Genomic DNA, 12,362 nt, shown 5'->3' with positions numbered 1-12,362 from the left:
ATGCTGTGTGGTATCATTGCATAGGTCTTTCAAAACAAATAAGGGTCTCCGACAACCATTTTTTGATAAAGTGATAAAGTTTCGGAATTAATCGTTCCGGAAGAAAAAAAAGATGTGTGAAAAACTCTAACTTTTGAACCATGGGTTCAATAAATATAGCGAACATGATCGATCCAGCTGCTATTGAGTTAATGTAAAGTCTTTTATTTTTAATAAAAAGACGTACAAAGCGCTGTGAAGGTACTCCGTTATGCTTGTAATGTACATGATACTTACTAATAGCCCCCATTTAGCCTATTCTGACAGAAAGGTAACTACGGAACCCTACACTGAGCATGGCCCGACATGCTCTTGGCTGATTTTCTAATACTTGTGAAAATACTGAAACAATATATTTGGTCTGCTCTGACATATTAAATATATTAAAAAGGGTCACTCACGTATTTCTCTCCCGCGCCGATCTGTCAACGCAGGCTACTCACGAGTTCGATACGAAGTGAAACATATCGAGCGTTTTCGATTTAAAATTCGTGAGTGACCCTTTTGAATATATTTAATATGTATGTGTCTCACGGAAGTTTTGTTATTAAAATTGGTCTGCTCTGCTGTATATTTTCGTGTTTTACGCTTTTACATAGTAGGTAGCTGGCATACAAGGCAATAAGCATTTCGTAAGCGATATTCTCGCGGAATGCCCCTGCCCCTGCCCCTGCGGGAGTGTGAAACGTTGAATGTGTGTGTTGTGTGCGCAGACCGCAGCCGGCGCGGCGCGAGCAAGCGCAGCGCGTCGCTGGGCGGCGCGCGGCGGCGGGCGGCGCGCAGCAGCAAGCGGCGCCGCGCCGCGCCGCAGGCCATCGCCGGCCTCGACCTGCTGCACGACACCACCCTCGCCTCCACCGAGCGCAGCGGCGCGGTAACTCTACTTACTGATACTTCGACCACTGCCCTCCTACCGATCTCTCCCGAGGACATTATTGCTACAAATGCAACCCATATTACCATTCAATGAACACTCATTTTGTGATAAAATTCAGCTAGCATTACATACTGTAAAGTGGACATTCAGGACGATTGAACTGCTGAATTAATGTTTTATTACACATTTGCTAAAAAATATGAGAATTAATACCGCGTGATTTTAAGTGTAGAAACACGTTTCTCTCCTTTGCCCCGCGCTGTCGGGTAACAAGATCCCAAATTTCCTTATACTCCATATGTTCAGTCAAGTGCAAAAATATGTATCGAATAAATCGTCTCATAAATATGGTACTACGCTCTTATTACACTGGAATAAGATGCTATGGGACATATTTTTGAGTAAGATGTGTACACCCATATTTTTACACTTGACTGTTCAACATCTGACCATAATTCCCGTGGCAGGAAACGGCACCGCCGCCAGGCTGCGTCGGCCAGCGCCTGTCGGCCCTGGGCGGGCTGCAGTCGGCCGAGCGCCTGCACTCGGAGCTGGACATCCCGCGCTCGCCGCACACGCCCTACAGCTTGCAGCTGCTGCTCGACATGTTCCGCGACCAGTACCTCGCCTTCATACAGCGCATGAACTCGCCCGAGTTCGCCCACGAGATCCGGCACCAGATCGACAAGGAGAAGGTAACGCTAATTATATTTTAGAACTATTTCTGTTTGTCAATAATTACATTTTTAAAACACATTTATTGCTGAGTGCACCTAACACTTCCATTTAAACGTGATGACCAAAACGAATTATGTATGAATCCAATTTCAAGAGGCCTACTAGTAGCCACCGAAGAGTTCCACTATTCATCTTCTGGCTCCATCGTCAGATCAGCTCGATGGTATCAAATTATTGTACTGTCGTCTATATTATTTTTATTAGCAAAGTTTCAAATCAATATGGCTATTAAAATCAACTTGCAACATTTTATATAATTTTTTAGGTTACTTAGTTTTTGTACAAGGAAGGTAATATATGTAAGCGTATTAAAAAGAGTAAGCCGCGACTGCTAACACATGTTTTCCTTGCAGGAGCGTAACCAAAGGCTAAAATCGCGCGCGTCGCAACTCGACAAACAGATCAACGTGCTAATAAGCGACAGCGTGGCGCTGCTGAAGGCGCGCATGACGGAGCTCGGCATCCACGCCAACAACACCGTGGACCTGCTGGCCAAGGCCAAGGAGATCGTCGGCCGCCACAAGGAGCTGCAGAGCAAGGCCAGCAAGCTGCAACACCAGGTACTTTATACTCAATTCATTAATACTATACGACATTATTACACAAATTACTTATGATTAAGTCCCACAGTAAGAAAGGTTTGTGTTGTGGGTAAATAGACAACGATTTATATATATAAATACTTAAATACATAGAAAACACCCATGACTCAGCAACAAATATTTGTGCTCATCACACGAATAAATGCCCTTACCAGGTTTTGAACGTGTAGCCATCTGTTTCATAGGCAGGGTCACTACACTACCCACTAGGTCAGACAGGTCATATTAAATTATAAACATAAAGTTGATTAAAAATCTTGAAGTTAATGTCCTTTATACGTAAATCGGGATGAGTTCGCCTTTGTACTACACAATTATGTTCTGTCTGATGTAATCAATATTTCTTTTTTCTCGTACAATAAAGTGTTTAGGTACTTACTTTAAACTTGAAAAGCAACGCATACATAATTTTGAGCGTCGAGGGGACTTTAAATGGATTTTTCAACATTACGGTGGTCAGTTTGTAAAGCAAATTCGAGCATCGCGTCTCGTGCTGCGCTGATCTTATTTTCGCGTATATTTTGGGCGGTGGTATTTTTGAGGGGTGCTCCTCTACTTTCTTGTTGCTGCAGTGTTATAATATTATTATTTCGTGCTTCGGGAATTATTTTTATACTTACTTATCTTGGTTACAGGTGAACAATATAGAGGCGGAACAGGCTATGCTCGTTAAACAACGGACTTTTGAAATAACAGAAAAGTATCGCCAATTAGGCCACATACCACCTGATATCGAGATCACCCAAAACATAGCGCACGACTGCATACTCAGAGAGATAACGGCCACGCTAGCTCACCGGAAGAGGTTGCAAGCTCAAGTCGGACATTTACAAGGAGAAATAATCCAAATGGAAAGAGCGAGCGAGCATCAGAAGGTGAACGCGCCGTCCGTTCCCGTTGCTACTGTGAAGCCCCACACGGTGAACTCGAAGCCCCGCAAGTCCCGAGAGCACCGCTCGCGCTCGCAGGAGTGGCCCGACGTGCCCGACATGGGCAAGATAGAGGAGCAAAACCCGGAGCTGCTGGCGCAGAAGATACTGGAAACCGGACGGCAGATCGAGGCGGGCAAGAAGGTATTTGTTGAATATGTATTTTAGTTTATCATGTGTAAGCAAATGATACGCAAACTTATGAGTTATTTTGCGGTACTAAATGCTGGGAAAGTTGTGTAACTGGTTAAAGTTATTTCTGCATTAAATAGTTAAATCCGAAAAGTGTATCAGGTGATAATACCCGTAAAGTGCATTAGAAAGGGCAAATATTTCAGTCGTAATTTTGTGTGTTTGCTACTTTGTTTCGGTTGTCTTTGTACATATATTCTCATTGATTTGGTTTACTTCAAGACTAAGATTCGCAATGTCCCCCAACTGTAGCATTGTAATGTCCCCCCTAACATTTTGGCATGCGCTAGACGCCGAACGTGGTCGTGAACGGATACCTGCGCGAGGAGCGCGGCGGCGGCGGCGGCGGGGGCGTGTCCCCGCGCGCGCGGCCGCTGCACCGCGCGCCGCCGCAGCCGCCGCGCCCCGCGCGCCCGCGCTCGCCCGCCAAGCCCGGCAAGCCGCTCAACGTCGTCGGCAAGGTGCAGGAGTCCCCCAAGGTCATCAACTTCGAAGACCGCCTCAAGAGCATTATCACCTCCGTGCTCAATGAGGATCAGGTATTTATTTTTTCATTAATTTCTGTTTAGGTCCGCGCCGCACCACGCGCCAGGTTTACTGGAATTGTTGTCTATATTTCTCTTCGCCTACGTTTTTTTTTAATTTGAAATTAGCTAAAAAGTTGTAAAAGCCATATTATACCCCGCACATTATAGTTCACCAAAGTTGTCGTTCACCAAATTGATAGATAAAAGTTATAGACAATAGCAACTAGAAGTGTACCTATGCCAAAATTTGTCCTTTTATTTATGTATAACTCGATTGAAACGGCTTGAGATGTAATTCATTTGTTCATTGAATCATGCAGCTTTGGGAAATGGATATATACATACAAGTAAGCCGACAATAAAACTTTCCGTCAACAATTTAATGCTGCATGATATCGATGTTTCGAAACTTTGCAGGTAGGGTACGATCTTACCGCCACTTATTGATTCCAGGAGCAACGTAAAGCGTCACGGCAGCCGCCGACTCCAAATCATGCGTATAGTAACGGCTACGTGCGGCAGCCGGCGCAGCAGCCGCACCCGCAGCACGGGCAGCACGCGCAGCACGGGCAGCACGCGCAGCACTCCCCGCACGGGTACCCGCGCGCGGCCGCGGCGGCGCCCGGCTTCCCGCGCTCGCGCGACTACCGCCGCGAGCGCTACTCGCACGCGCACTACGAGCGCCGCGCGCACCCGGAGCGCGACCTGCGCCACCAGCCCGACTACACGCAGGTACCGCGCACACTTGGTTCTATCGCCACACACATGTATCTAAATAGATGTACCGTCACATCAAATGTATTCCTCGGTCAAGTGCGTAAATGTCGCAAGGTGTCACGGTCACGAGCGAAAAAACGATGTCTTAACGTTATCCAATTCTCATCTTTAGAATTTTCTCTGTTTTTTGAGACAAACTGACTGATCGCGTTCATTACGTTATAATGATGAAATAAACTATCCGTCTACCTTCTAACCTCTTAAGTGATATCCAAGGACGGGAAGGATGATCTTCCCGTTTTTTATCGCGAAATAAACGCGTCTACGGAATGCTTTCTGGTTAACTGATATCCATTCGAATCCAGACCAAAATAAATAATAAATATTTATATCATAATTATAACAATTTGGATAGACTTTTATAAGAACTCTTCCTCCGCCTTGCGAAAAGATTAGAATTGGGAAACCTTATGGAAATGTGTTTTGTAGAACATATGTGTGTTTGGGTGTTCTACTTAGATATATGTTTGTGCTAATCACGCTCCCACTATCTCTAACATCCCCATGCTACTCCGCTAACCGATCGAACTGTCTCATAATCTGACGAAAGTCCATGACCCTCGACTAGTCGCTATAAGGCTCGATTAAAGAACCCCTCGTCCCGTACGCGGGTACCGCCACACTACACAGGTATCGCCAGCGAAGCTAGCATTGCGGCGTCATCTGTCGCAGGAGCGCCTGGCCGCGCCGGCGCCGGCGCGCACCATCGGCGACCTGGTCAACGGCGAGATCGAGCGCACGCTCGAGATCTCCAACCAGAGCATCATCAACGCCGCCGTGCACATGTCCGCGCGCTACCAGGACCCGCCGCACCAGCCGCACCAGCCGCTCGAAGGTCACTATCGCACGCTAGCGGGTACGGGCTTCCCACCCGGGGGGCGAGCTTCCCTACGCAGCAGTAGCGTGATGGCAACACGGGCGCGGAGCATCATTCAAATAAAAATACGTGAAATCTTTAATTTTTTGTAACGGAAAGCGTTCTTACTTTAAAAAGAGAACCCATTTTTTTTGGTCACGAAAAACGTATTTACCATTTGGGGAGGCTCGTCGCAGAAAGGTTGGGAATTCTACCCTTTTTCAATTCGTTTTCAGATCCCAGAGACTGAAATGACACTGTGCCTATTTTGCATCGTTATTAAGTAATTGCAATTTCCAATCCTATTTTGCACTATCGTGTGCTTGTTTTGATAATGATTTCCTCAAGTTAGCCGAGAACATTATATTTATGTAATTTCAGTCTTTGAGATAATAATCGGACTTTATGGTCTCGTCCGGGCGTTTGCTAACGATCATTCGTGTATATTTTAGCGCCTAAGTACTGTATATACATACGAGTTGTACAATATAGATATGGGCGCAGTTTAGCGACGCCTGAACGATTCATTTTGTATCTAATCCATAAACGTAGACTTGATCAGTTATTAGCATGCAAAAGGGTGGAAGAGTGATAGGTGGATGCAACCTTTATCTTTTTTATACTTCTCTGTTACATTAAGATTCTTTTGTTTCAAGGTTTTGTAAAGTTTATCCCTCTACTGATTTTTTTTTTTGTTGTGCTTTGTTGAGGATAAAGGGTGTTATTAATGTTTTGCTCTTGCATGTCAGCATTCATATTTCACAGCTGCTTTAGTAACTCTTGCCCCGGTTATATGTTTAAAATCTTTCTATTTACCAATATGAATGCTAGTATAGTATTATAATTATTTATCTAGTAGTAGCGAGCCGTTACCATCACTCAATTTTTACCTGTTTGGAAAATTTAATTTTGTCGCACATCTCAAAAGAAAAAGTAAGCCATTTCAGTTTAGGCTTACCAGGTCAGTGATGTCTAACGGCTTACTATTGTTGTCGTGTATTATAATATTAAAAATGTGGCTTTATAGCTATACTTTCCATTTTGTTGCTTACATTGGATTGCTATCACACATTATAACAACATCATAGTTTTCCCAAGATTTTCGCTCAAATTTCGTGAAGGCCGGATGAAACTTACACTAGTTTCAGCTAAGTTCTAAGCTATCTATCGATTCGTTCATAATTGGGTACTTGACACATGTTGAATATTATAACAAAATTTAGTTAAATGGATAGAAAATGACACATTCATTATAAAAAAGTAGAATTTAAAAAATTATATTGAGATTATAAAAAATACAAGGCTCCGAAGTCTCAAAAAAATTTTTTTTTGTCCTTCAAAAATAGAAAAGAAAATGGTACTATTCGATTCTTTACATTTTATTGAAAAATAAATTGTATGACAACTATACACATAAACGCAATATTTCAGGGTCAAAATGGCAAATTTCCTTCATCTTCCATACATTTAGGACAGACTTGTATGATGTGACGTCACATCATCTTATCATTTTGTTAGAGGCGGTTCAATCGTCGACTGCGAGCGTCAGACTTTAAACTCTCATTTCTGACCTTTGTGTTGCTTAAATGCCATGAGTCCTATATAGACATTTGATCCTTTAGGAAACTCAAGATGGTTTGACATTATTTACAAAAAACAGTCAAGTAGCCAATTTGAAAAATAAAAAAGCATCGTATTTCCCCGAGCCCCGTTTTAAATGAGAGCGGAGATCTGGCGACACCGAGACGACGCGGGCTCACGTATAACGATCGACAGGTCTAGCGGCGTGCCTGCAAGCGCGCGTGCTGGCGTCGGAGTACTGGCGCGGGCGCGGCGGCGGCGGCGGCGGTGGAGGCGGCGGCGGTGGCGGCGGCGGTGGCGGCGGCGGTCCCGGCGGCGGCGGCGGCCCCGGCCCCGGCGGCGCGCCCGACGACGAGCGCCGCCGCTCGCCGCCGCCCGACCCGCACTCCAACACCTCCACGCCGCTCGTCGACGAGCTGCCCGACGCGGCGAGGCCCAACGGTACGTGCCCTTCTGTACTCGTACTGCTGCTGGACTCTTCTTCAGATATAATACCGACAGAGTGTAAACATGCCAGCGTAAACGTCCAATTCCTATCAAAATATGTACAGTTTTTTGACTGAAAGAAAATAAGTCAAAAGTTGCAGCTCTCTAAAGAATAAGAGTTTTTCATTTATATTTTGGGTAATTTAGGAGCTGTCAGGGGGGTTTTAATTGCAAGAGCTTCGTAATAAGTCGAGAGTTTACTCGAACCTTATTGCGTTTCTTTTTGCTTGATCTTATTTAATCACATTTCTTAAGTTTATTTTCGGATACACGGTTGTAGAATGTGTATTTAGTACATGAATATATTATATCCAGTATATGTATATATTTGAGAGGGAAAGTCTACCAACGTTCGTATTGTATGATAGGCGAAATTCTTATTTACTATTATTTTCAGAAGGCGAAGGCGGCGAGGAGGTCGAGGAGAGCAAGTGGCAGGACCGGATAGACTTTCGCTTCGACCAGATAATATCGTTCGCGTCCACCGCGATCGAGGACAAGCGGCGGCGGTCGGACGAGGCGTACAACACGTCGCCCGACTCCGGCATCGGGCACGGCGCGGCGCCGCCGACGCCCGCGCCGGCGCCGGACGCGCGCGCCGCGTCGCCGCCGCCGGCGCAGGCGCAGGCGCAGGCGCACCACTTCAAGAAGCGCTTCTTCCGGCGCGAGCGCTGGGACGCGTGGTCGGGCGCGCCGCCGCCCGCCGCCGTGGACTGGGAGCGGCCGGCGATGTGACGGCCGCGCACCTAGCGCTGCCTGGAGTGCCGCTTCGTGCACCCGTGCCCGGCACCGGCCCCGTGACTCGTCGGCGCCGCGCCCGAGGTCGGCCGCTCTCGTGCCGGCCGTCACGGTTTTTCTTTTGTTATTTTTTCGAATATATTATAATGTAATTATGTATATTATTGAGTTTATCTTATGTTTAAGAATTGTAATTATAGTAATTATAAGATTTATAAGTTTACACGGCCGTTCCATTCGGGCGCTTTGTAGGTCGACGGCACCTTGACGGATCGTATTTCATGTGTTCATTTAGGTCCTAGATTCTGAAATACGCGGTTCGCTAGTGATGCGGCGGTCGTTCTTTCGCCGATCATTCGAAGAATGTTTGTTGTTTTATGAGTTTTATTTTTAACGTTACGGATGGCTCAGTCTGAATAATGTTAATCATTTCTTTGGGGAATCTTAAGAAATAGTGTGGTATCGATAGCGAGTTGTACATATTATGGACGTAGATTAATGTAAGTGATGTATGTGAAGGATCATTGTGTAGTCTCGTTTGATGCATGTAGTACTGACAACTGACTGGCGCCAAATACTGACTGAAACTGCATTTGTTGCCTTAGTCGCATTCGTAATATTATTTATTACACTGCGACGACGTTAATTTTTTGTTAAATCTACAAAGAAAGAAGCAATAAATTACGCGAATTAGGTTTTTGTATTAACACGATACGGGTCGACTAGAAAATTAGTTATATGTCAGCGCAATTAAAAATAAAACTAGCTTGTATTAGCTTTTAAATAGGATTATGAAGTACTCTTTCACCCAAAAGTTTCTTAGCACTAGCCTGGGTGGCCTGACATCATAACTGTGATCTTTTATATACGAAACTGGGTCAGAATCTAAACATGATTAACTGTAATAAGCCGGCAGCAACATTTTAGTACTTTTCATTGTGTGTGTACGTATACGGTGTTTTTAACAGCTGAAGTAGCATTATAGGGTGCTTTTTTATTTATTTTTTCTTACTTAGTAGGATTATTACGTACGTCTAAATTGTATAGTGCCAAATGATCATGTGGTCTTTTAGAAAATATTTAATTTTTTGTAAGATAAAATATACATTTTAAATTGATTTTGTTAATTTTGCATGGTAACGCACAATTTTACTGGGTTTGATTTTTTTAAATGCTGCTCTACAAATCGTGGCTACATTGTTTTAACAATATTTTAAACTAATGACAAGCTATAGCTTCGTTCTTTCACTGGATCGGGTAAATACATCATTAGATGCGTTAAAATGTTAACACAAACAATCTTCGCTCGCAATTCCTAGAATAATATTATACATTTTAGACACGCCGTTGCCACGGCTATGAAGCGCGTAAGGACTTTTCACCATCAAGGAACTACCGTTTTTATACCCTCAATGCAAACTAGTCTACACTAGTAATGATTTAGATTTTAGACCGCGAATCAGACGTATCAATTAGACGAAATGTTCCGAAACCCATATTGTTCAATAGGTAAGGGAATCCCAGAAGTAAGCGGATAAACCTAAGTGTTCATGTCTGCATAAGTTCATTATTTTTTGTAGTTTATTAATGTACCTGCCTAAATGGATTTTAGTACCATTGACGTGTGTTTTTCATATGGCTGGTACACATTTTAATGTTCTTTATGAGTTAAAGTATAGAATTGGGATAAGTTATATTTAACTGAAATGTATATAAAAAGAAAGCTACTCACTGCCATCATCGGGTATTAGGAAAATAGTTAATTATTTAGGAGAATTATAATTTACTATCTTGTACTTATTTCTGGGACAACCCCAAAAATAGATCGGCTAGCAAATTTATTTTAGTGTAGATGTACAATGTATACAACTATTTTCATAAATAAATAGGAGATATGAGCGATTTGTAGTTGCGGGTTGATATAAAAGATGAAGTCGGTATAATGCCAGGCAATATTGCACATATAAAGCATACCTGTTCACAAACAGTTCACACTTATTTTACTTAATTGAATCTCCTTGCTGATATTAAAACAAATACATATTTTCCTAATAAAAATACTTTATTGACGTTAATCTTGTCTCCGCGTAAGAACTTAAAAACAATACAAGTAGGTAATACGCGTGTTAAATGTTTATGAACAGGTCGCGTCCACACTGCTTTTTCGGCTCCGAGTCGTGCACCGAACACAAACACGGCGCCTTGCGGCGGTCGACGTTCGGTGGACGTTCTCACTTTAAGCGCTAGGCCATGGATCAAACTAAACGGACAGACACAATTAAGTAATTTCGCCCACTTGGACTAATCCGCCTTCTAGAATTAAGAGTTCCATACTGGAAGAGATGTCTAGCAAGCGAAATATTTTGTAAATCTAATATTTTGATAGAATTCTGCGAGTTTATGTAACAATGGGATAGGTAGTTTTTGTTATAACATTCTTGACAAAACTAACCTTTATTATATATATATGTTATACCATTGTGTAGCATATTCATTTCGAAATTCAGAAGTTGTTTTATTACTTCATTGAATTCAATTGGATGTGCACCTTTAATTTACCTATTGTTACAGGTAAAAATTGCCACAACACTGTTGTGTGATGTTATGGGTGATTATAGTAACATGTACATTGGTAATAATCAGAGACCATGAACGATATTGGGCTTAGTGAATGAGATTTTCAAGATTTAATGTTTGTAATACAGAAACGACTCTTATATTACACGCTACAAGTACAGCTGTAAAATATTTGGTGATAATCTGTTTTTCAGGTGTCGTTTTTGTATTTTGAGCATTGGACTGCACTGGTTTGATTGTGCCTGAAAACTCATTAATGCCGCTCCAAACCTCAAAATTATGTATTTGAAGAATACTTTAGTGTGTTGTAAGTTAGTGTTATGTCAACATGTGTTGACCAATTATACTCTCAGAGAGTGATAACATTATTCAGGATTGGCTAAGTTTTATTTTTTGATGGGGAAATGAGCTATTGTGTGAGGTCATAGTGTCTAAAATAGTACAAATGAGAAGACTTATTGTGGTAAGGCTCGGACTATTCAACATTGCAAATGCTAGGTTTGAGATGTATCCCTGTGTACTAGTTTTATTTTGTACTAAAAGTTAAAATAAATTAATAATTATACTCATTGTGTTTTTCATTGCATTGATGCTCACATTATTGTAGGAACCAAATACTTTGTGGTACTTACATGGTAACATTGGTTAGTAGTAAAACAGCCTAATCTCATCTCTTAGATCTAACATAGCATAAAATAAAAATGGGCAAATTTCTACAAAATAAAGTTTCAAACGTTACAGTAAAATTTACTAGAGTCTGTGCGGAAAGAAAAGAGTGGTGGAATGTATGGGGCCTAATACATTCCACAACTCTTCTCTTTCCGAACAGACTCTATATTTCGTGATATTACAATAATAAGAACCTATATTTGTGGTTTCGAAGTGTCACTCAGGACTCAGGCTTTTAGTGGGAATAGGCAGAAATGAAAAATCGGACAAGTGCGAGTCGGACTCGTCCACCGAGGATTCCGTACTTTTTAGGGTTCCGTAGCCAAATGGCAAAAAACGGAACCCTTATTAGTATTTGTTATAGCGGCAACAGAAATACATCATCTGTGAAAATTTCAACAGTCTAGCTATCACGGTTCACGAGATACAGCCTGGTCACAGACGGACAGCGGAGACTTAATAATAGGATCCTGTTTACCCTTTGGGTACGGAACCCTAAAAATTTACTATATCATCCTGTGAGTATTGTATTCTTTGATACCATAGCCTATCCATGGCCGTTACGTATTGGTATGGAAGGTGGAGGTAAGAATGGAATCTCCATGTACCGAAAAGTGGCGTCAAAAAACCTTAAATAGGTGGCGCTATAATACCCAGGGGGGCGGCACTTAGAAACGTAGTTAACATTAGTAAAGGTAGCGGCAATTTCTATTAATGGGATCCGATAACCTACTTTTGCGCAAAGTTGACTACCGATTGTGCAAACTACATCAC

The 12,362-nt window shown here is 42.5% G+C and overlaps 1 protein-coding gene across 4 annotated transcripts in view; it reads left to right on the top strand.

Moving 5' to 3' along the window:
* Window positions 1-11,488, top strand: part of LOC133518910 (histone-lysine N-methyltransferase, H3 lysine-79 specific) — a 50,505-nt gene extending 39,017 nt beyond the window's left edge. For 2 of the 4 annotated variants that reach the window (XM_061852693.1, XM_061852691.1), the window contains exons 9-17: window positions 753-913; window positions 1,384-1,611; window positions 2,008-2,214; window positions 2,892-3,329; window positions 3,668-3,916; window positions 4,358-4,636; window positions 5,312-5,516; window positions 7,314-7,559; window positions 8,002-11,488. In XM_061852693.1, the coding sequence (XP_061708677.1) occupies window positions 753-913; window positions 1,384-1,611; window positions 2,008-2,214; window positions 2,892-3,329; window positions 3,668-3,916; window positions 4,358-4,636; window positions 5,312-5,516; window positions 7,314-7,559; window positions 8,002-8,339 (2,351 nt within the window). In that variant the 3' untranslated portion in view covers window positions 8,340-11,488. The remainder of the gene's footprint in view (window positions 1-752; window positions 914-1,383; window positions 1,612-2,007; window positions 2,215-2,891; window positions 3,330-3,667; window positions 3,917-4,357; window positions 4,637-5,311; window positions 5,517-7,313; window positions 7,560-8,001) is intronic. The other 2 variants (XM_061852694.1, XM_061852692.1) reach the window with 2 other exon arrangements.
* Window positions 11,489-12,362: the final 874 nt, after the last annotated feature.

The sequence above is a fragment of the Cydia pomonella genome, chromosome 6, assembly GCF_033807575.1.
Source record: "Cydia pomonella isolate Wapato2018A chromosome 6, ilCydPomo1, whole genome shotgun sequence".
NCBI classification, from domain to species: Eukaryota; Metazoa; Arthropoda; class Insecta; order Lepidoptera; family Tortricidae; genus Cydia; species Cydia pomonella.
This window is presented reverse-complemented; position numbering and strand designations above follow the sequence as displayed.